Consider the following 21,844-nt stretch of genomic DNA (forward strand, 5'->3'; position numbering starts at 1 on the left):
CCCTCCCCTGCTCAATGGACCCTAATACTTAAAAGGCAAGTCCAAACTCCTCAACCTGGCATGGATTCCGGGATCCTCCCTCTCTCTCCAGTCCCACTCGAGGTCCCGATTTTCCCTGGGCTAGACTAGGTGCACCCCGAAGTCAGGGCTCTCTCTTATGCATCTTTGTATCACCAGTACCAGAAGGGGCAGGTCTTGGCACAGCGTGGTGAGTCAAAAAGTGTTTGATGGGCTTCCCTGGTGGCGCAGTGGTTGAGAGTCCGCCTGCCGATGCAGAGGACACGGGTTCGTGCCCCGGTCCGGGAGGATCCCACATGCCGCGGAGCGGCTGGGCCCGTGAGCCATGGCCGTTGAGCCTGCGCGTCTGGAGCCTGTGCTCCGCAACGGGAGAGGCTACAATAGTGAGAGGCCCGCGTACCGCAAAAAAAAGAAAAAAAAAATAGTGTTTGATGAACCTACTGAAACCTCTTATCTCTAGGATTTTATAAATAACTGTCCCTGCTGGTTGAGTATTCATCCCCGCAAATCACCTCAGTGGTGCTACCTCCTTCTCTGCCTCCACGAATCTCTCAGGCCACTCTCGATGGTTTCCCCTAAAGTTTTCCTTCCTCATATTTGTGCCTGGAACTAGTCAGTGTCGGACCCAAAGCTGTTCTCGGCATCCCAATAGAGCCGGATAGGACTGAAGTCCCACGGCCGTTCAGACCTGCAGGGAGGAAGAAAATAGAACACTTTCCGGATCTTCTGAAACGTGCACAACACAGTTCCTCCGGGGACGACCAAGAGTTCGGTTCCGGCGTGCGTCTCTATGGTTTCGACAGCCTAGAACGACCGAAACGGCACTTCCGGGAAGATGGCGGCGCACGGATCGCGTCTGGCACATGCTTCTGCGGAGAGGACCTTACACTAACGGTAAGAGCCTACAGTACCCCGAACGGTGGCTGTCAGAGCCCGGGCTCAGGAGCAAATGTGAGAGCAGGAGAGTAGTTTTACCCAAGTGAAACTGCGGGAGGAGGGCTGGAGTTTAGACCTCAAGAGGAAGGAGGCCTAGGGAAAGGGTTGCCGGTTCTTTGGAATCGCTGTAAGAAAGGTGGCCCAGGGCCCCTTCTCCAGAAAACTCAGGTTGACTGGAAAGAAAACAGTTCCTGAAAATGTGCTATAAGTTTATAAAGACCACAGCCTGGGATCTAGTTGCTTCTGTCCAGTTATCCATTCTAGGTCGGTTAAAGCAATTACCATCTGTGTCACTCAGTTCAACGAATGACGACTGAACGCATTCTCGATTCTTGGAGTTGCATTAAGTACACCGGGGTTGGGTAATAAAACCAGGGCGTATAGTTTCAGAATTACTGCGACAGGGGACAGGCAATGGTAGGTTTTACAGCGTAAAGTACAGACGTCTATGAGATTGAGCAATGTAGTGATTAAGAACACCAGTTCTGGAATGCCTGAGATCCTGGATCCGCTACTTGCCAGCTGTTTGATTTGGACAAGTAACTGAACTTCTCAGGGCCATTTGTCAATTACAAAAAAAAAAAAAACCCCAACAACTCCTAATAGGGTTGTTGGGAGGATTAAATGAGATAATGTGTGTTCAGCAATTAGCAGCAGGCTGGCATTGAGTAAATGCATGTGTTGGTTGTTGTTGTTATTGAAATCTGGAGGCTAGTAGATTAGAAATAACTTGTGAGAAGAAGCAGAGGTTTGAGGTGGCCTCAAAGGCCTCAGTGTTTGAATTTTACTTCTGTTGCATTATCAAGAAGCAAGATAGGGCCATTTCTTCACTCAGTGCTTTTCTTTTGAGACTCTCAAGGTGTCAGTTAGGTTTTCAAATAATCATCCTTCACAGTAGAAATGTGAACAGAAGTGTGATTCATCCTAAATTTGCTACTCTTCATACCTAACCAGACTGGTCATCGTTGTTAAGCCTAATATGTAATGTTTAGGAGGGGTGACTTGATGTGTCTGACTTTTTTCTTTTTTATTAGCATACTCACTAGACATTCTTAAACACAACTGAAAGTTTTAGCCTTTGGAGTTGTCACTTGGGGAGGCCAGAGGGTTACTCCAGGAGTGCCATTAATCAGCTTTTAAAATGGTCTGCAATGCCTGTAATAAGTGATCTTAGTACAAGTTAACTTTAGTGACTCAAGTCAGCAGTGATAGTCTTAGTTTTGAATGTCTTGTGCAATAAGCCATCTTAACCGTTCCAGAGGCAAATTTGGTATATAAGTTGGACAGTGCCATTGTGGAGTCCAAAATGAGGAACACCCGAACAACTCTAAACAAATGCAACTACAGCTGTGACAAACAACACAGATTTGAACTGCATGGGTCCACTTACATGTGGATTTTTTTCAATAAATATTACAGTACTACATAATCAGTGGTTAGTTGAATCCTGGGATGCGGAAGGCTAAGTATGGGACTTGAGCATCCATGGGTTTTGCTATCCACAGCAGGTCCTGGAACAAATCCCCCGCTGATACTGAGGGATGACTGTAGTTGGGAATGTGATAGAAAGTGGGCCACTGTGGAGTCAGGCAACCTGAGCTCATATTCCAGCTCCATCTCTTAACAGCTGTGTAACCCCAAGCAAAAAACCCTTTGTAAAATAAGGATAAGGTGTATCTCACAGGACTGTCAGGATTAAATGAGACCGTATAGCAATATGTGTAACCCCTCTGTTACGCTTTAAATGCTCAATAAGAGCGCCCTTCCTAAGCTGGACAGTTTCAAAAGGGGTGCTCCAACAAGACTGAAAGACAGTGGGGAAGAGGCATGTAGCCTTCACATTGAGAGGACAGTGTAAATGCTGGGGCACAGGTATAGGATATGGGCTCTGTTAAGTACTGTTGTCGGGTTAACAAGCACCTCCTTGCTTTGTTTTTACGTGGTAATAAATCGTGGGAGATGTTATCAGGTAGTGGTAAAGAGTGGGGACTCTGCAGACAAGCTGCCTGGGTTTGAGTTCAGTATGTATCAGCTGTGTGACCTTGAGCAAGTCACCTAACCTCTCTAGGCTTTAGTTTCCTCGTTTGTAAAACAGGGATATAATACTTTCCTGAATGTAAAGTTCAGGAAATCTTCCCGGGCTGGGAAGAGTACGCAAAATGATCCATGTAAAATCTTAGCACAGCCTGGCATGTAGGGAGTTCTCCATACATTTGGGTATTATTATTAATACCAGGTTTCCTTGGCCTTCAGCATGTTGACATTGACCTCTCAGTGGTCGGACAGGGAGCTCCCCAGGCACCAGGCCTCTTTCCTCTGTCTCTGCTCCAGCTTCAGGGAAGAATTCTTACAGGAGCAGGCAGGATGGATTTGATGGATGATTTGGGCACTTTCTTTTTTTTCCTCTTAAAGGGAAGATAGTGACCCCTTCTCTTCTCTGGTGAGGGCCTGAGGACAGTGACTCTTTTCTCACCATGAGCGTCACCCCAGAGGTCAAGAGTCGTGGGATGAAGTTTGCTGAGGAGCAGCTGCTAAAGCATGGATGGACTCGAGGTGATTCCCATGGGGCCCTTTTCACATCCCCCCAACTCCCTCACTACCCTCTGCCCAGGGAAGAGGCATCATCCTGGATTAACCCCTATGTAGTCCATTCAACTGAAGGAGGAAAGTTAGTTTAAAGGGAAATTTGCAGAAGAAAATTGCTGACATTTCCAGAAAAGGGAAGAAGGGAAGAAATATGATGGTGGATAGTGAGAAAGAAGTGGTTCGGAGGACTGGGAGGGGGAGGAAGAGACACGACTTCTGTCCTGAGAGAATTATGAAGGAAAGATAGTTTGGGCTCAAAGATGGGAGGACTGCATGGAGAGGTGCTAGAAACAGTGCAACTGGGAGGGCTTCCAAGATGGACAGAGCATGCCCAAAGTTAGGTATGTGGAATGGCAAGGAGTGGCATGTGCTGGGTGTGCCTTGTGAGGGCTTGGGGCAGGAGTGGAATAAGCCAAATCATTCACTGTGTTTGCAGGCAAAGGCCTGGGCCGGAAGGAGAATGGCATCACCCAGGCCCTCAGGATAACGCTGAAGCAGGACACTCATGGGGTAAGACTGGGCAGGCTGAGGGAGGTCAGTGTGGATGGGACAGGGGGGCCTTGAGGATAGGGGGAGGAAGGGGAATGACGGGTCCCGAGTTCACACTTCTTCCTCTGGCAGGTGGGACACGACCCTGCCAAAGAGTTCACAAACCACTGGTGGAATGATCTCTTCAACAAGACTGCGGCCAGCTTGGTAGTGAAAACTGGGCAGGTATAAGCTCTAATAGTAGGCACATGAACCATGAGGGCCTGGGGCATGTGGGGGTGAGGGAGACATGGCATGTCACCCACTCACGGATACTCCCCCACAGGATGGCGTACAGATAAGGTGCCTGTCTAAGGAGACCACCCGTCATGATCCTTCCAAGCCCAACTTGCTGTATCAGAAGTTTGTGAAGGTATTAGAGGCTGGGGGTGAGAGGGCCCATCCTTTTTTCCTTCCCTGGTCTCCCCTGGGGCCTGAACAATTGCCTTGTATGCCCTACCTATTCTCAGGACTGTCCTAACAGTGGGATCCTGTGACCAACCTCGCTGTTGCTTACCTAGACTGCCCAGACCCTCAGCAAGAATTGAAATCTTCAGGTTGAATGGATCCCTGCCATCTGCTGAGGGGGCAGCAATGGGGAGTGGGGGGTGGGGCACAGTCAGGAGCTGTCAGAGCAGGGCAGGGAGGGGATGTCTAATTCAGAGGACTTAAAAGTCAGAGGAGACCTGCGGGATCATCTGACCCATTGTCCTTATTTTGCAGATGTGGCCAAAAGGGGGGAAAGTGGCTCGCTGAAGAGCCCACAGTTGGCTAGTAATGGCAGACAGGACTAGAACCCAGGTGTTCAGACTCCCCTTTTCTAGCCCGCCAACAGAAGGGAGCTAACATTTAACGATCCTCTATTATGTCCTTAAGGGCTCTATGTATTATCTAGCAAATCCTTCCCATTCATCTCTGTGGCCATCTTCTGTCCCAGTTCAGACCATCGTCCTCTCCTGCCTCATTTCTTTCACAGCCTCATAACTAGACTCCTCACTCTAGTCTCAATCCCCACCGCGATTAGTTCATCCTCCACAAAGGATCCAGTGTTCTCTGAAAAACACAGATTTCATTCTGTCACTGCCTCCTCCTTGACCTCGGATGACACAGTCCAGATGTGTCAGACTGGCTCACATGGCCCTTCATGCCTTGTCCCTGCCTTCTTTCTTAGCCTGTCTCTCGCCACCTCTCAGGACCTCTACACTTTAGCCAGATGGAATCTGAATCTTTTCAAGGTACCATGTTTTTTCACTTTCAAGTTTTTGCACATGCTATTCCCTCTGCCTGGGACATTCTGCTTCCTTTGCCCCTTTACCTGCTGACCTTTTTCTTGTCTTCCAGGGCTCAGCTCCTTGTAGAAACTATTCCCCAAACCCTGAAGCCTGAGTAGGGTACCCTTCCTCTAGCACAGACAACACTTTCATCATCATTTTCTATGTTCTGCCATATTCCTTTACCCTCCAACCATGTAGATTCCATCTGGGCTGGAACCATCTCGTCCTTATTCCACTCTATCCCCAACCTCTTAGCCCAAAGTAGGTTCTTAACCTGGTTAAAGTACTGTGCATAGGTATAGGGGGAGGGGGCATGAAAAGTAGCATCTTTATTGTACATTACTGGCACCATGGGATGACCGCCAGGGGGCACTTGTCCCACTGTGAAGACCTGATGACCCAGAGCACTTCTTCCTCCCTTCCTGTTCTGCCCACTAGCTGGCTGTGAGCCAGGGAGGCCAGGACTGCCCCCACCCCACCCGCCCCCAACTGCAGCCCACCTCCTGCCCAAGTTGATGTATGCAGTTTGGCACCTCTCGTGTGGGGCTGCAAGGAGCGATGTTGGGGGCTGACAGATTTGTGCCAGTGGCTGTTCAGGGTGGCAGTGGCACCACTGCTCTTCCCTTTCCAGGAGGGAAGAGCAATGGTGGTGGTGCTGAGTGGGCCTTGTCCACCCCCATGATTCCTCCTTCTAGACGGCCACACTGACTTCAAGTGGGGAGAAGCCAGACAAGGACTTGGAAAGCTGCAGTGATGACGACAGCCAGGGGTCCAAGCCTCCAAAGATGTGAGACTTCTTTTTAGTGCCAGGGGCATGTGGGAGGAGATGCCTTCCAATCTCAAAAGAAAGGACCAAGTGTAATGCTTGACTGTGGGCTTCATCAGAGTGGAAATGTGTTGTACTCATCTTTGTATCCCCTACACCTAGAAAAGTGCCAGGTCCTGAATAGGAACTCAGTGCTGAAGGAATGTTTTAGAGGGGAGGAGAGGTCAAGCCTTTCCACCAGATCTGTTTGTAACTCCTGATTCCTGCCCTTCCCCAACAGTCTGACTGATGAGATGATGCTCCAAGCCTGTGAGGGGCGAACAGCACACAAGTAAGTAGCGGTTAGCTTCTTGGGCTCCCTTCTTTTCTCCCCATCACAGGCCCACCCCTGTGCCACTCTTTTCACCCCAGAGAAAGTGATTCCTATTCTCTGCCCATTTCTGAAGCTGCCTGAAGACAAGCAGCTCCTCCCTTATGAACTTTCCCTGCAGTCTCAGAGATTAGGCCTATTTTCCCCAATACCCTCCCTCTGACTTGGGCCCCATCTATTTCAGGGCTGCCCGTCTTGGGATCACGATGAAGGCTAAGCTTGCTCGGTTAGAGGCCCAGGAGCAGGCCTTCCTGGCTCGTCTCAAAGGCCAGGACCCTGGGGTCCTTCAACTGCAGTCTGAGAGCAAGCCCCCACAAAAAAAGAAAAAGAAAAGGAAGCAGAAAGAGGAGGAAGAGGCCACGGCAACTGAAAGGAATGCAGAAGAGTACCCAGAACACACTGACCAGAGTGTCAGGAAAAGCAAGAAGAAGAAAAGGCGGCATCAAGAAGAAAGTGTCACAGATGAGAGAGAGGGAACAGCTGTAAGGCATGAGGAAGAAGAGACCACAGGAACAAGTGGGCTTGGGGAATTTAAAAACAGAGAACAAACTGATCAGTCCCTCAGGAAAAGGAAGAAGAAGAGGAGGCAGTGTGAGGAAGAAGACTTCAACATGGAGGAGGCTGTTGTAGATGGTGGGAACAGAGAAGCAGAAAGCAGATCATGCAGTGATCGGAAAAGTAGGAGAAGCAAGAAGAAAAGACAGCGGCATCAGGAGGAGGAGGACGTCTTGCATGTAGGGGATGAAGGAGAGGAGGAAGGTGGCAGGGCTAGGACAGCAGAGAGCAAGGCATACACGGGCTCAAGTGGCAAAGGTAAGAAGAGGCAGAAGCAACCAGAGGAGGAAAGACCTGGAGTCCACACTGACCAGAGAGCAAAAAAGAAGAAACAGAAGAGAAACTGAAGGCCAGGTCAAGATGCAGCCCGATCGATTCCTCTTCAGGAGCTGAAGCCTCAGGGACCTGAGTTGGTGCAGGTCTTGTGTACCCTCTCAGTGAGGAGTCCCTCCCAAAGAGGAAACAGCTCTGGAACAGTAGTCCGCTGAGAGGAGAGCGGTAGTGCCGTGTCTGACTTGAGGGAGCAGGCACATTCCCCCTTACAGCATCTAACCCAGAGAGGCTGAACTCAAGCACCTGCAAGGCCCGGGCAGCTAAGGGACAAGGATGCTGGGGGCTATGGGAACGGGAACGCAGACAGCCTCTGAAGGGGCATCTTGGCTAAAAGAAGTTGAAAATGTAGACCTATGGAAAATGTACTGATTTTTTAATTTTGTGAAGGCTAAGAAAGACATGCAAATTCAGCCCATAGGTTGCCAGTTTCTAACTATACCAAATTGAATAAACATCAGCTTGGTCTCCAAGCCTATATATAAGTCCTGACCATCATCTCCATTCTCAGCCTGAGAAGGTCCTGAATACAAGTTAGTTTCCTTGGAGGCCTCTGAAGAAATTCCTTCTGTTAACTTCCTGTAGTCTTGCTGTGCTGTTAAGTGGAAGGAGAAAGTTCAGAGAACCTCACCCAGCTCCCTGTCTGCATCCTTGATAAGAATTGTGTGTGTGTAAAGGACAGCACACCTCACTTGGGAGCCTTTTTTAGCATCTGAAAGTGAATTGTTATTGCCCCCAAATGTCATAGCAACCCCTCTTGCATATTGTTCCCCCAGAGAGAGGGCACCACATCTCCAGTGTTGCTCTCTGGCTCCTGCCATCTCTTAACCTTTATTGCCAGAAGAGCTCCCAGGACTCCACAGTTCTGGGAGAGAGGAACTAAATCTATTGGGAAGAATGCCCGCCCGCCTTCCCTCACTGCAGACGATAGACACACTCGGTGTCAGGGTAGGGTGGCAGGTTCAGCTGGTACTTCTTTTCCAGAGCAGGAGGCACGAAACGACCCCCCAGGTAGTGGTAGCGACCAGTAAACTGGCTTGCAGACTTTTTGGGTGCTGTCAGGGAGATGAGCAAGTCTGGCTGGATCCCTCCAGAGTTTCCCTTCTCCACATCCCATCCTGAAAAGAAGGTGGTATTCAGAAAGAGCGGAAAAGACCAGATGTCCAGTCCCCTTCCACACCTTGCTCTACTCTAGTCCTAAAAGAGTGGGAAGCCCCCTGGGTCCCCACCCGAGGAAATCGTGTCCATGTACTCCTGGGCTGTGGTCTCTGACAGTCACTGCAAAGGGCATTCCTGAACTTTGCTCCCCAGCCCTACTCTGGCTGTGGTATGCGCCTCTATACTTGGTCTGAACCTTGAGTCAAGAACCAGGACTCCTAGTACCTACCTCAAGGCAGGGTAGGGCCCCAATCCCCCCAACCTCCTTGGACCCAGCACCTGAGGGAATGTCGATGCTGGCAATGGGCACAGTGAGTCCATTCAGGACACTCAGGATGCTGCGGAATGGCTCCCGAACATCACCCTTGAAGCTGAAGCCAAAGATGGCATCCACCACCAGCTCGTATAGTTCATCAATCAGCGTGGGCTGTGGTAGAGCACAAAAAGGAAAGGATGTCAGAGCCGGCAGCTGCACAAAGAACCCTTAACAGGAGAGGGCTGTCCTTTGTACCCACAGACCATTCACATAGGCACAAATATAATTTTTTTTTTTTTTTTTTACAAATATAATTTTATCTCGTTCAGATGGCACTCTGAGGCCTAGAGTTAAGTGCAAGTGGGTCACTGATTGAGGCCAAGCTGAGTCCAGTCGCATTTTCTGTTCTGAGTGCCTGCCAACCATTGGGGAGGCTACAGTGTAGGACAGCCTGAGACTTGGAGTCAGGAGGGACAGGTTCTGGTCTTGGCTCTGCCATGATCTGGTTCTGTGACTTTGCACAAATCACTTCCCTTCTCTTGCATCTCAGTCTCTTCATCTGTAAAATGTGTTAAGGAATTTTAAAAAGAAGTTCTCAAATTTTCCACTCCTAAATCCAAGATCTGAAGCATCTGAAGAAAGGGTTTAGGATGAGGCAGTCACCTCAGCTCCCAAGAGATGCAGATGATGTGTTTACTGCAAGCTAGGCGAAGAGGAACTGGCTGCAGAGTTACAGGAGTGGGGCTTCCCTGGTGGCGCAGTGGTTAAGAATCCGCCTGCCAATGCAGGGGACACGGGTTTGAGCCCTGGTCCGGGAAGATCCCACATGCCGTGGAGCAACTAAGCCCGTGCCCCACAACTACTGAGCCTGCGCTCTAGAGTCCACGAGCCACAACTACTGAAGCCCGCGCGCCTAGAACCCGTGCTCTGCAACGGGAAGCCCGCGCACTGCAACAGAGTAGCCCCCGCTCGCCGCAACTAGAGAAAGCCTGCGCACGGCAACGAAGACCCAATGCAGCCAAAAGTAAATGAATTAATTAATTTTTTAAAAAAGTGACAAGGGGAAATTAAGGGGAAATGAAGCTGAAGAGAAGGTAGTGTTGGGAACTCATGGAGCACGCCTTATGGAGAAGGCTCTTACACCACTTCCATTCAGATAGCATGCTTTAGGCATCTTCTGTGTCAGGCACTATCCCTGCCCTCTAAGAGTTAATCCTCTAGAGAGGAAGATAAGCAAATGAGCTCAGTCTGGAAAGGTGAGGGAAGAGCAGAACACAGGCAGCAGTATTGAGGGCAGTGAACTGGAACCACCTACCTCTGGGGGCATTTCACCAAGGAAAGGGATGTCCATTTTCTGGCACTGGGTCACCAGTGCAGTGAAGAGTGGCTTGTTAGGCCTTTTAGGATAATAGATGGTTGGCTGGTAGCCCTATGAGGAAAGGAAAGGGGTGATTCAAGCCCAGGTCCTGGAAACCTCACTCTCCCCGACAGCCCTTCCCCACATACTCACAAAGAGTTTGAGATGTCGAGCACAGACCAGGCCATCTCCTCCATTATTCCCGGGACCACAGATGACCAGGACAGTAGGGGGGCTCCTGGACAAGGACGTGGGGGTATATGCCTGAAGGCAGAGTCAAAGGGGATTCAGAAGGGCTTCGGGCAGTGACAGCCCAGTCTCGGCCTGGCCGTCCCTCCCACTTCATTGTGCCTAGGCCAGGTGGCTTGCACAGTGACTGCCCCTTAGGTGGAGAGTTGTGCCACTGACCTTGGCAATGGCTGTGGCACAGCTCAGCCCGGCCAGCTCCATAAGTTGGTCCACGCTGAACTGGTACTCGTTAAACAGCTCCTGGTCCACGGCCTGGGCCTCCTCCTGGCTGAGGAAACCCACAGCCTGAGTCCCCTTCCCCCAGGTGTTCCGTCGCGCAGGCGGCGCGGCCCAGGTCCCGCCCCTGGGGGGGGGGCTTCCACCCAAGTCCCGCTCCCAGCGTGCCCGCCCAGAGAGCACGTGCCCGTCCAACCTCAGGTACTTCACTGCTGAGCTCGCCATGACCTCTGAGTCCCCGCGGCCACCCGAGATCAGCCGCTGCGGCCCCCACCAGGTGGCTCCCGCGCGACAGGCGCCGGCCTGGACTCTGAGGAGCGATAGGCGCGGGCCCGCAACCAGCAGCCCGAGCCCCAGGAGCGCCCGCAGCCCGGACATTCAGCTCTCAGAGCGCGCGGCCCCGCCCCGCCTCGCCCCGCCCGGCGCATGCGCGGCCCCTCGTCCCGCCCCCGAGAGGCCGGGGCCGCGCGCGCCCCTGAAGGAGGTGGTCCTGGAGCTGGAGGGACTGGTAGTTGGACTCCACCGCTCCTCCGTGTGTTGGTATGCGCGACAGCGCCCTCCCGCCCCGGCCGCACGTCGTCCGGGCGCCTTGTCTAGATGCCAGCCCTTCGCGGGAGCATTTTCATATTGCCTCACAGATGACCGAAGTGCTTTGCTTCCAACCGCCCTTTGATGATAATTCTTGTTTTTCGTAGCTCTTTCAGGAAGCTGTATAGCATAGCAGTTAGCCCGGGTTCCTCCCCTACCACTTAGTGGCTGAGTGAACTTGGCTCTCCAGGTTTCAGTCTCCTGTCTATAAAATGGGGATACGAGTACATACTTCATCGGGTGGTAATCCATGCAAAGTCGTCGACAGCGCCTGGTACATAGGGCTCAATAAATTAATGTTCTTATTCACACTGCTAAGCATTTTATATAACTTAGTACCCCTCTCCCCACCAAATTAGCTTCCCCTATCTCTGTTTACCAGGAGAGCACGCTGTACTTCCCTGATCATACATAATACTTATCCCTCTTCATCGGGTAATAGCTGTGGAAATAGAAAAGTATAAACCTTAAATAGGTTGAGTATGCCAAGATTAAAAATGTAGTTGAAACCCTAGACTCCAGGTCACGATAATATTTCAAGAAAAACCTGGAGAGGAAGACTAAACTTGTAACCCAAGAGCTTTTAAGAATGCAAACACACTCCTGCCGGGTTAAGAGAGAAGTATGGGGAATAACAGACCAGTTACATTAAGGCATTAAGATAAAGATAATTATCCAGGTGGAATGAAGGTCTTGGGTTTTTGTGTTTGTTTGTTTTTTCCGTTTTCCTTTATGGTTTATTACAGGATTGAAGGTCTTGTTTTTATGCTAGTATATTCTTTTTCTGTATCGTGAATTCCATTTCCGGCTAGTTCACTGAGAAAACAAGAACCCCTCCTGCTTTTAACTACTCCTCTGATAGTCTCCTTTTTAATTATAAGAGGTTTAACATCTCCTATGGGTTGTACCCTTGGCCTTCATCTATGTTTGTTTTACATGTTTGTTGTGGGAAATTGAATGTATCAGACTGTGATTGCAGTGGAAAATTGTTTTTGTTAGACTTTGTTTGTGGTTTACTCATAGAGTTTACTCATCTAAATTGAAATGTAGGGTTTACATTACAATTGGATAATCTTATTCAAGACCTCATTAACTTTGTTTATAACTTCACCGGTATATAAGTAGTTTCACTTTTATATATTAGTCAAGACTCCCTACAGGCCTACTTGAGAAAATTAATTTGGTAATTCTGAAGATTCATTTCTAAAACACAATGTGAAGCATGCTTCTTTGACATAGATAACATTTTGAGTTTATGTGCCCAGTGCTGACATGAATCATCTCACTTCATCCTCACAACTCTGTTATTATCCCCATTTTACAGATGAGAAAACTGAGGCTCAAAGATGTTGAATGACATGTCCAATGATACAGTGATAGCTGTCAGTGGAGCTAGGATCCAAGCAGCTTGACCTAGAGTATGTAGTCTTTTTTTTTTTAAGGGCTGCTGTGTATGCAGTGCTCTTCAGTGTTTTTATTTTTATTTATTTTTTAAATTAATGAACTTATGTATTTTTGGCTGCGTTGGGTCTTCGTTGCTGTGTGTGGGCTTTCTCTAGTTGCGGCGCGCGGGGACTACTCTTCGTTGCGGTGCACGGGCTTCTCATTGCATTGGCTTCTCTTGTTGCAGAGCATGGGCTCCAGGTGCACGGGCTTCAGTAGTTGTGGCGCCTGGGCTCAGTAGTTGTGGCTCGTGGGCTCTAGAGCACAGGCTCAGTAGTTGTGACACACAGGCTTAGTTGTTCCGCGGCAGGCATGTGGGATCTTCCCGGACCAGGGCTCGAACCCGTGTCCCCTGCATTGGCAGGCGGATTCTTAACCACTGCGCCACCAGGGAAGCCCCTAGGGTATGTAGTCTTAAGCATTATTCTATGCTGAAATGCCTCTCCAAATGCAGAACTATGTAACTAAAGGGTTGTCAATTGCTGACTTCATTCTGATGAGACGTAACTATAAAATTATGACACACACACTCACAATTTATGAAACAGCCAAATGAGGGCTATCCTCAGGAAGGCAGTGCCCAAGTGCCCTAGTCCACCTTGCTGCCTTTCAGATTCTGGAGTTTTCTTTGGGAAATGTCTTCAAAACCAGTTCAAGAAGGGCATGTGGATTGAGCACCTACTGAGTTCCAGATGCTTTACATATATTATCTAATTTAATCCTGTCCATCCTATGATGTATTTTTATCCTCATGTTAGAGATGAGAAATTGAGTAGCAGAGAGAAGTCAAGTAATTTTCCTAAGATAATATAGCTATGAAATGGTAGAACCAATGATGGTTGATATTGGGTTGGCCTGACCCAGTAGCAATACTCTCGTGTGACAGATGCTGCTACTTGTCCCTCGAAATCCATTCTTCTCTATTTAAAGGCAATGTTATATTGGTTTTTGTTACAGTCAGTGAATCTGCATCCCAGTCAAGACATCTTGAATGCCTGACAAGATAATAAGCTCCATTTAGATAAGGAAGATTAACAGCTGTGTCCCCTGCACCTAGTTCTGTGCCTGGAACATAGTAGGTCCTCTACAAATATGTTAATGCATCCTCAAAATTTCATTGTGAAGTAATTCACAGTACAGTACATGCTCTTATCTGACATGACTGGGAGTAGATGATCTTATTTCAACTTAAAACAAAAAATACAGGGAATTCACCAGCGGTCCAGTGGTTAGGACTCCACGCTTTCCCTGCCGAGGGCCAGGGTTCAATCCCTGGTGGGGGAACTAAGATCCCACAAGCCGCATGGCGTGGCCAAAAAAACCCATTCATTTGCCATCTGTCAAAGTGTGACCAGGGTCTTGTCTCTGAGGACAGGGCCAAAGATCGTAGTTCTCCATCTTCTTTATCTCATAAACTTCACCACTTACATATCACCTGCAATTTGCAGTCTGTGTCCTTAAGGTGGAAAAAAATTTATTGTATATTTGAAGCAAACTGAGTGCAAAATTCATCTAGATTTTTATGATTTTCCCCCAATTTGTAATAGTCTCTCTGCTTACATCTAATTCAACAGCAGTTTTTAAGGTGAGTCACCTGAATCACGTCTTCTAAGGATTCAATTTAGTTTTCATAGAAACTGCTTATTTTCACACTCTTAGTTTATCAATTTAATTAAATTACATATTACAATAACACAACTGGAATAAACACATTTGGTATCAAACACAACCAACTCGGTAAGCAATGGCTTAACTGGGGGAGTTGAACTGACTGCACAGCATTCTAGAAGCTTCTCACTGCCAGGTTTGAATCGCAGCTTCACTTACTAGTTGTGTGACCTGGGTGGCAAACCAGTTAACTTTTGTGCCTTGTTTTCCTCATCTGTGAAAGGGGATTCATCTGCTGTGAGGATTAAAGGAGAAGACACTTGTGAAGCACTTGGAACAGTGTGTGGCATGTGCTAAGTGATCAGTGTTACATAATACTGTTGTTGCAGCTGCTGGCAGCAGTTTTGCTACAGGCCTGAGGGGCCTGTATCCAGGATCTGCTATGTTTCTTGGAGGAAGAGGAATGCATCCATTGGTTGGTTAAGGCGTATCTTCTGTAGCATTAGATCGCCATTTCTCATGTGAGAAAATGGAGTCAGTGACTCCAAAGCCTCTTAACCAAGATGTCATGGTTTTAAGAACTGGCAGGGGCCTTAGCAGTTGTGAGGTTTGAATCCAGAAGGAAAGGGGGGAAATTCACCATCCGTTTTCCATTTTTCTTTTGCTTATTGAGTCCAAAAATCCCAACGAGGAGCACACAGACCTCCTCAGTGCTGAGACTGCAAAGCCTTTGTCCAGCCTGCTCCGGATCCCACTTTCTGACATTGTATTCTGTGTCCATACAGTGCTCACTGGGAATGACTGGGAAGGGGCTCAGCCCCAGAAGCCCCTGAAGTGTGTATGTTGAGGAGGTACTGCAGGGGCCATGCTGTGGCCAGCAGGGGAGGGTCACATGATCATGCAGAAGCCAGACTCAGTGGATCTCCTCTGAGGGTTCCTGCTGGGGGGTTCCCTGGGCTGTTTGGATGACCTGAAGGAGGCAGAGAGGGGCTTGCCAATGGGAGTAACTAGGGAGCAAACAGAAGGCAGCTCGCCCTGGCTCCCCCGTTTCTGTTACCCTCTCTGACCCTTACCTCTGCTCGCAGGCTCCAGGGCAGGAGGGAGTAGGCTTAAGCCGCCTGTCCCCCAGTTCAGCAGGACTCTCCCTTTCGCTGAGGGCTGCACTCAGGCTATGCAGGAGGCAGGGGACACCCTGGGCCTCCAGAGCCGGGTGAGGGTTGTTCCGATTGCTAAAGGGCAAAGACAAAGAGGCTCAAAGCACCATATCCCTGAGCACCAGACCACATCTTCCCCCAACTTCATGTTCCATTAAAGTCATCCAAAGCCACACCCTCTCCTACTTCTTTTATCCATTCTCCAGGCCTCTTCCCTTCCCGCAGGGACCCACCTCTTGCTGTGGGGGCCGTTGGTGACCAGAAGGCCAGGATTCTCCATTCTGAGGGGGCCTTGGCCTCCAAATGAGAGATTGGCCCTGGGTCTTGGACCTGAATGGAGAGGACCAAACACATTCATCACAGGCCTCTCTGCACCAAGAACCATCATGGTGGGAACGAGACATCTTTGGGAGAAGAACAAGGAGGGTGGGTATCAGGGGATGTATTGGTCACTGTACACAGAGGAGACACCTGTACAGGGCAGGTGCTTGGCAAACCTGGGCCGACTAAAGTTGGGGATGATTCACCAGTGTCACTGATGCCTGGAAGAAAACACACTGAAAAGAAGACATCAGTGAATTCAAGTCACCAAGTAGCAAGGAACTCTGTCCTCAGAGTGCCAAGACTTTGGGGGAAGAGACTAGTAAACAGTAAGCTAAGGTAAGAAAAGCATCCAGTGCCTGGCATGTAGTAGGTGTGAAAGCCTTGGTGCCCCAAGATACAATGTTCTAGATGTTAGGGAAGCCTCGGAAGCAGGGAGGAAGAGGCGATTCAGGAAAGGGTTTAGGGGAAATGGGCCAGGGCCTTGAGAGACAAGCAGAAAGTGGGGAGGGCTGGTCCTGGGGTTGGGAATATAATGTGTGTGGGGTGCGGCCTCAGTATCAGACCTGAGGCAGGGAAGTGACAGAGTGGGGCGTGGGGATAAAGGAAATGAGAGTCTCCCATTTGGGGGAAGGCGATGCACAGCTGGAAACAGCCTACTTAGACTCACGCTCCAGTCTTGGTGTCCAAGCCGTCGTGAGAACATTCGCCGACTCTTCCTCTTTCCCCTTGTGGCCCTCCTCTAACTCATCTTCCCACCTATCGGAAAATCTGTACGGGCAGGGAACAGGGGGCAGAGTGGCACTCCGGCCAGATCCCCCCCTCCCCAGATCCCACCGGCCACGGCTAGGCTATGACACCTCCCAATACCCTCCAGAGGCCATACCCACACCTGAAGCTCTGTTCCTGCCTGCCCTACTCACTCACCTGTGCCGCACTCCTGCTGTGCCTTTTCCCACCCTGGCTGGGGTCCCCACCACGGGGCAGGCCCCACCTGGAGCCTGGGGCCCCCCTGGAGCTGAGGTCTGGGAATGAAGGAGAGTAAAGGGAATCAGTTTGAGAAAAATGGCCACCCCAGCAGTGGTTGTGGTGTGCATGTATGTTCTCTCCACACACAATGGCCCCAGAGGGACAGAGAAGTGCTAGAGACTGCTGGGCTGTGCCTTGTGTCTGAGGATGAAATTACAGGGCAAGGCCCTTTGTTGTGTTAAGGTCCCTGCTAGTAACTCTCAAGTTAGAACTCGGGCTCATGGACTGTCAGAACTGGCCAGAGCTTAATGACCACCTCATCCTGCCTGGGGCCTCCGGGACAAAGTCACACAAAGTCGGTGGCCAACTTCAGATGGAACCCAGGTCTTCTGACCCCCAATCCAGTCCTCTGCTTATACCAGGCTAATTTAATTTTACTTGCAAATTATAAATATGGTGTCCTAGTCTTTCAAATAAGACAGAACATAAAACCTAGTAAATAAATATAACAAATAGTAAAGTATAATTTCAATTCCTGGCGTAGGAGGTTGCCTGAGAAATCTCAGAGTGTGAGGGAGGAGGCAGCTGAAGAGACGCTGACCTGTTGAGAGAGGCTGGGAGGTAGCGAGAGGGGGAGGAGGGGTCAGAGAAGGAGGGGCACGGCTAGAGACCCACAGAGAAATGCCCCCAGCGAAGGAGGGAGGGGAGAGAGCAACGTCCTTGGAGCACTACTGCCATCCTGTGGCCCTTTGGGGAACTGCAGCCAAGGACAAACCTTTCCACCTGCTCACAGATTTTTTGCTCAGTATCTTTGAAGGCACACCTTGGCTTTCACCCACTGAGCTAGTTACCACTCAGCCAAGGCCCTGGCACAGCCCTAGTGTTGGAGACGTGCCACAATCCCCCGCCCACCTCCCCATCCCCAGGTGGCCTCTGGAAAGTGATATATGTCCCATATGCAGGCCCCAGGGCAGATGAACACAGATGAGCAGTCAAGTGCAGCAGCAGCCCTGAGGACATCAGCTCTGCTCACCACCACCCCTTTCTCTGGGTAACCTCTCCCCACCCCCCGCTCCTTGTCTCAGGTGTCATCTCACCAGGGTGTGGGTTGGGAGCAGCCCACCCCGGGCCAAATGGGTCCTTATGGCGTCTGTCAGCTTGGCCACCAGCCGCTCTCGCACAGAATCTGGCTCCTTCTGGGGAGAGAGTGGATAATGGAGTAATGGAGGAAGCCTGGGCTTTGTGGTCCTCTGGGGATTGGGGAAGAAAGAAACAGGGAAGGGGGAGGGAAGGGGACTTGGTCTCCCCTCTTTTCTAGCCCATCCCCATGCCTTTGCCAGGGTCCTGCCACCGCCTGCCCAGAATTGTGGACAGAGATGGACTCTTCCTCTCAAGAGTGTCCCAGGACCTAACACACAATGTGCTCAATGCACGTTGGACGAGTGAATGAATGGTGGGGAGAAGGCAGGAATATCAGCCAGAGAAAGGATAGCAGGAGAGCAGCTGGAGGGATATTGGGGAAGAGTTAGATTCTGGGATGGAGGGTCTCACCTGACACCGGGCCAGCGCTTCCTTATAGTACTTCAAAGCCTGGTCATGCTGCCCCAGTCTGGCTGCAGCAGCCCCCAGACCCTCACAGGCCTGCCATTGCCCCTTCACGTCCCCTGGGGAAGACAGCCTGAGAGGTCCTCCCACAGCTCCCTACACCTCCAGAGGTACTCCCCACCCCCAGTCCCCCTATCTGCCTCCCCACCAGCCCCAAGGATTCTCAGCCTTTGTCCCACCCCAAGCCACCTGCAAACCCCCTCACCCTCACCAGTGTCCCGGGCAGCCTGCAGAGCATGTAGATAGTTGTCTCTGGCAGCCTTGTGGTCTCCCAGCTGGCTCAGTGCAAATGCCAGGCTTCCAAAGCTCCGGCCCTGCTCCCACCGCTGCCCCACAGAGCCTGGTGATAGAGCCCGCCCCATATGAAGAGAGGACTTTGGCTGCTGGGGCATCAGGACCCCACCCCCAAAGACAAAGGGAGGGTTGCCAGGAGTCCTTGTGCTCAACCCTGGCACACCTCCAGATGCACCACAGAGGCCTGAACGCTTGAAACCCAGCCTCTCCTCAGTCCTGAGCTTTGGCCTGAATGCCTCCCCCATGCTAGTTTGAGCCACGTATAAATCCAGGGCGTCAGGCAAGGCATGTATTAACAGCTCCGTTTTTATACACGTAGAACCTGAAGCTCAGAAAGCAAAAATGACTCGCTAAACGTCACACAATCATTTAGAGCAAGCACTGGCTCCACTTCAGGCCTCCTCTACCAGCCAGGGCTCTTCCCTCTGCCCATTGCTGCCTTCCCAACCCCAGGCCTCAGCCTCTGGGCCCATGACCCTCTGTCCTGTCTGGCTATCCCATCTCCTGCACCCCCTGCACACCCTCACTCCCCTGTTCTGGACTTCCCAGTCCCATAATTAGTTCTAAACGTCCATCTACTCTTCAGCCTCCGGGCCCCAGCTGGAACCCCTTCTTAGTCCCTTGGCCCCAATCCCATTCCCCAGCCCCTGGTACCCACCGTGTGTGTCAGCAGCCTTCTGGTGAAACTCCCGGGCTTCCTGATAGTTGCCGAGGGCATTGTGGGCCATCCCAAGGTTTCTTAGCACCGTGGCCTCCTCTCCTGGCCCCCGGCACAGGGGCAGGGCTTGCTGGAAGGCCTCTGCTGCTAGCGGGAACAGCTGGAGCTGGGAATAGCCCACGCCTAGGTCGTTATAGAGTTGCCCTAGAGGGCATGGCCACGGTCAGTGGTAGCCAGGTCAGATGCAGCTGAAGCTGTACCGCTGCAACCTCTGCCCCACTCTCCCAGGGTTCCCCCAGTCCTCAGAATTGCCTCTGCTTCCACCCCACTTCTCAGAGTATCACCAAGTCTTAATCTCCCCAGATCCCGCACCTTCTCTGCCCAAAGGCCTCACCCAGCAGTCCTTGCTCAGTGCTCCTCTCAGCAAGCCTCCGGCTCTCCTCCAGCACCTGCAGCACATCACCCACCCCATGCTGCCCGCTCTTCAGCATACAGCCCGCTGCAGCCCCCAGTGTCAGGGCTGCAGCCCTGGGTTGCCCTGCTTGGGCGTAGGCCCGGCTCGCTTCCTGCAGGCAGTGGGCTGCTAGCTCAGGCTGTCCCAGAGCCTGGTAGCAGGCTCCCATTTTTGCCTGGGCTTGCCCCTGGTCACCTAGTGGCTGGTAGTGGCCCAGGGCCTTGTGATACCAGGCCAAAGCCTGAGGCAGGTCGCCCAGGGCGTGGTAAGCCAAAGCCACGTTGAAACACTGGTCGCCATGACACCCGCCCTGGGCTGTCTCTTGAGGTTGAGCTCGTAGGAGCAGCTCAAGCCCTCTGGCTGGGTCCCCAGTCTCCACGTAGGCAGCCCCCAGGTTGAAGGCACAGGCCCGGAGAACAGGGGTGTCCCTGGTTTGTGGTGACTTGGAAGCCAGGAGGAAGGCCCTCTGGAAGCTGGTCAAGGCCTCATGATTCTGACCAGCCAGTAGGGCCCTGTGGCCAGCCCTGGTGAGGGCTTGGATTCTGGCCTCTTGCAGTGGCCACTTTCTTTTCTTCTTTTTCTTCTTGGAGCTTGAAGGCGAGGGCGAGGGCTCTTGCAGGGTATCCTCAGTGTTGAGGGAAGACATAGTGCTGACGATAGGGAGCAGAGGGGTCAGTATGTCATCCTTGGCTTCCTCCAAAGCACTATCCCTCTAGGCAATTCAGCTCTACCTCTGCCCTGGTGTGACCCTCAGGGTGTCAAGGATTTCTCTCTGACATCTCACTTTGCTTCATCTAACCCGGTGAACACCATATTAACTCTCACTCTAATGTCCAGACTGGTTTTTCGTCCTCCAAGACTCACTTCAAGCTTCCTTCAGAAAGCCCCTCCCCTCAACCAACTGGGTCCCTCTTCTGTACCCCCATAGTACCTTATGTCCTTTACGGCATTTATCACACTGGGTTTAGGGTTATTGACTTTCTTGTCTATCTCCCCTACTAGATTTGGAGCAACTTGAAGGGTCTGGCACATAGATTCTCAATATATGCTTATTGAATGAGATGAAAAAGTTTTATAGATCATTAGATTATTATTATATAGAGAGATTTTACCACAATAAAAAAGGTTTATTGAATGAATAAATGAATGGATGAACGAACAGAGCACACACAGGGCCTCTTCTCCACCATCTCCTTCACCCTGTGCCTCCAAAGACACCCACTCATATCTAGGTTCTCCTGCTGTCTAATCTCAAGGTATAGTTCAAGTCAGCTCACCAAACAGTGAGCTCCTGCTGTGTGCCGGGAGGGAGCCACACAAGGCACTGGTGCCACAAAGCGGCATAGGCCATGGAATTGGCAAGGAGCCAACTTCCAGGGGCAGGGCTACTGTCTGTCCATTTACTGCTTACTCCCTATCTCGAGGGGAACCTCTTTCTCCCCTACCTCCTTGGCTTTCTGTCTGCTTGCTAGTTTCAGTCCCCCAACATCCTGCTCTGGTCTCCAGGGCACTCTTAAACCCAAATACATTTCTCTCATCAGCATGTGTTTCCCATTAGTATCTCTCCCCCAAAAAGGCAAAGTCTTTTCATGAACTCTCCTCCCAAGAGACAGGAAAAGGAGTGGAAAAGATCCAGTAGCTGAGCTCTCAGCCCCTCCCATTTGCTTCTTCTTCTCCCCTTTTTTTTTCTTTAGGAGAAACAGGCAGAGGTGATACATATTCTTTTCAAAGAAACTCCCCCTGTTCCTAAGAACAGCCAGGAATCCTGTCTCTTTGAGCATTCCTGAGGCATTCCCGGCTGCCCCCACAAGGTCTTGGGGCCCCAGACACAAAACGCCTTACCTCCCTCGATCTCCTCTGTAGCTGGCTTTCTGGAATGGTCCCTCAGGCTAGGGTTACCTCCCTTATCTCTTAGCTCAGAGCCCCTGGGGTTCCTAGACAACCAGGTACCGCCCTCCACTCCTAGGGAATTCTTTGATTGACAGCTCAAATGCCCTATCTTAGTGCTGAACCCTGCTGGTGCTTGGGCACAGATACCTGAATTCCATTGCCCTTCCTGCCCCACCTCTCCCCACCCTTGCAGACACACGCATCAATCCTTCACTTCAGGCAAGAATCAAAGCATCAAGGGCTTCTTACTAGTCACAGCTT

General features: G+C 50.8%; 3 protein-coding genes across 3 annotated transcripts; 1 reads left to right on the forward strand and 2 right to left on the reverse strand.

Moving 5' to 3' along the window:
- The first annotated feature begins 782 nt into the window (after window positions 1-782).
- Window positions 783-7,848, forward strand: GPATCH4 (G-patch domain containing 4). The gene is made up of 8 exons (XM_004311875.4): window positions 783-912; window positions 3,367-3,507; window positions 3,977-4,050; window positions 4,162-4,254; window positions 4,355-4,441; window positions 6,038-6,129; window positions 6,389-6,439; window positions 6,663-7,848. Exons 2-8 carry the CDS (start codon window positions 3,429-3,431, stop codon window positions 7,378-7,380), a joined length of 1,194 nt encoding a protein of 397 aa, XP_004311923.3. The 5' UTR covers window positions 783-912; window positions 3,367-3,428; the 3' UTR covers window positions 7,381-7,848.
- Window positions 7,723-11,007, reverse strand: NAXE (NAD(P)HX epimerase). The gene is made up of 6 exons (XM_004311873.4): window positions 10,796-11,007; window positions 10,543-10,651; window positions 10,288-10,398; window positions 10,093-10,206; window positions 8,801-8,948; window positions 7,723-8,481 (listed from the first exon to the last, which is right to left on the reverse strand). Exons 1-6 carry the CDS (start codon window positions 10,975-10,977, stop codon window positions 8,279-8,281), a joined length of 867 nt encoding a protein of 288 aa, XP_004311921.3. The 5' UTR covers window positions 10,978-11,007; the 3' UTR covers window positions 7,723-8,278.
- A 98-nt stretch (window positions 11,008-11,105) lies between these two features.
- TTC24 (tetratricopeptide repeat domain 24) lies at window positions 11,106-20,339 on the reverse strand. Its single transcript, XM_019933184.3, has 10 exons — window positions 19,634-20,339; window positions 19,240-19,443; window positions 18,499-18,627; window positions 18,234-18,346; window positions 17,780-17,878; window positions 16,641-16,738; window positions 16,384-16,484; window positions 15,626-15,722; window positions 15,312-15,467; window positions 11,106-15,208 (listed from the first exon to the last, which is right to left on the reverse strand). The coding sequence occupies exons 1-10, from the start codon at window positions 20,337-20,339 to the stop codon at window positions 15,127-15,129; spliced, it is 1,785 nt and encodes a 594-aa protein (XP_019788743.2). The 3' UTR covers window positions 11,106-15,126.
- Between the last annotated feature and the right edge of the window lie 1,505 nt (window positions 20,340-21,844).

The sequence above is a fragment of the Tursiops truncatus genome, chromosome 1 (genome assembly GCF_011762595.2).
Source record: "Tursiops truncatus isolate mTurTru1 chromosome 1, mTurTru1.mat.Y, whole genome shotgun sequence".
Classification (NCBI taxonomy): domain Eukaryota; kingdom Metazoa; phylum Chordata; class Mammalia; order Artiodactyla; family Delphinidae; genus Tursiops; species Tursiops truncatus.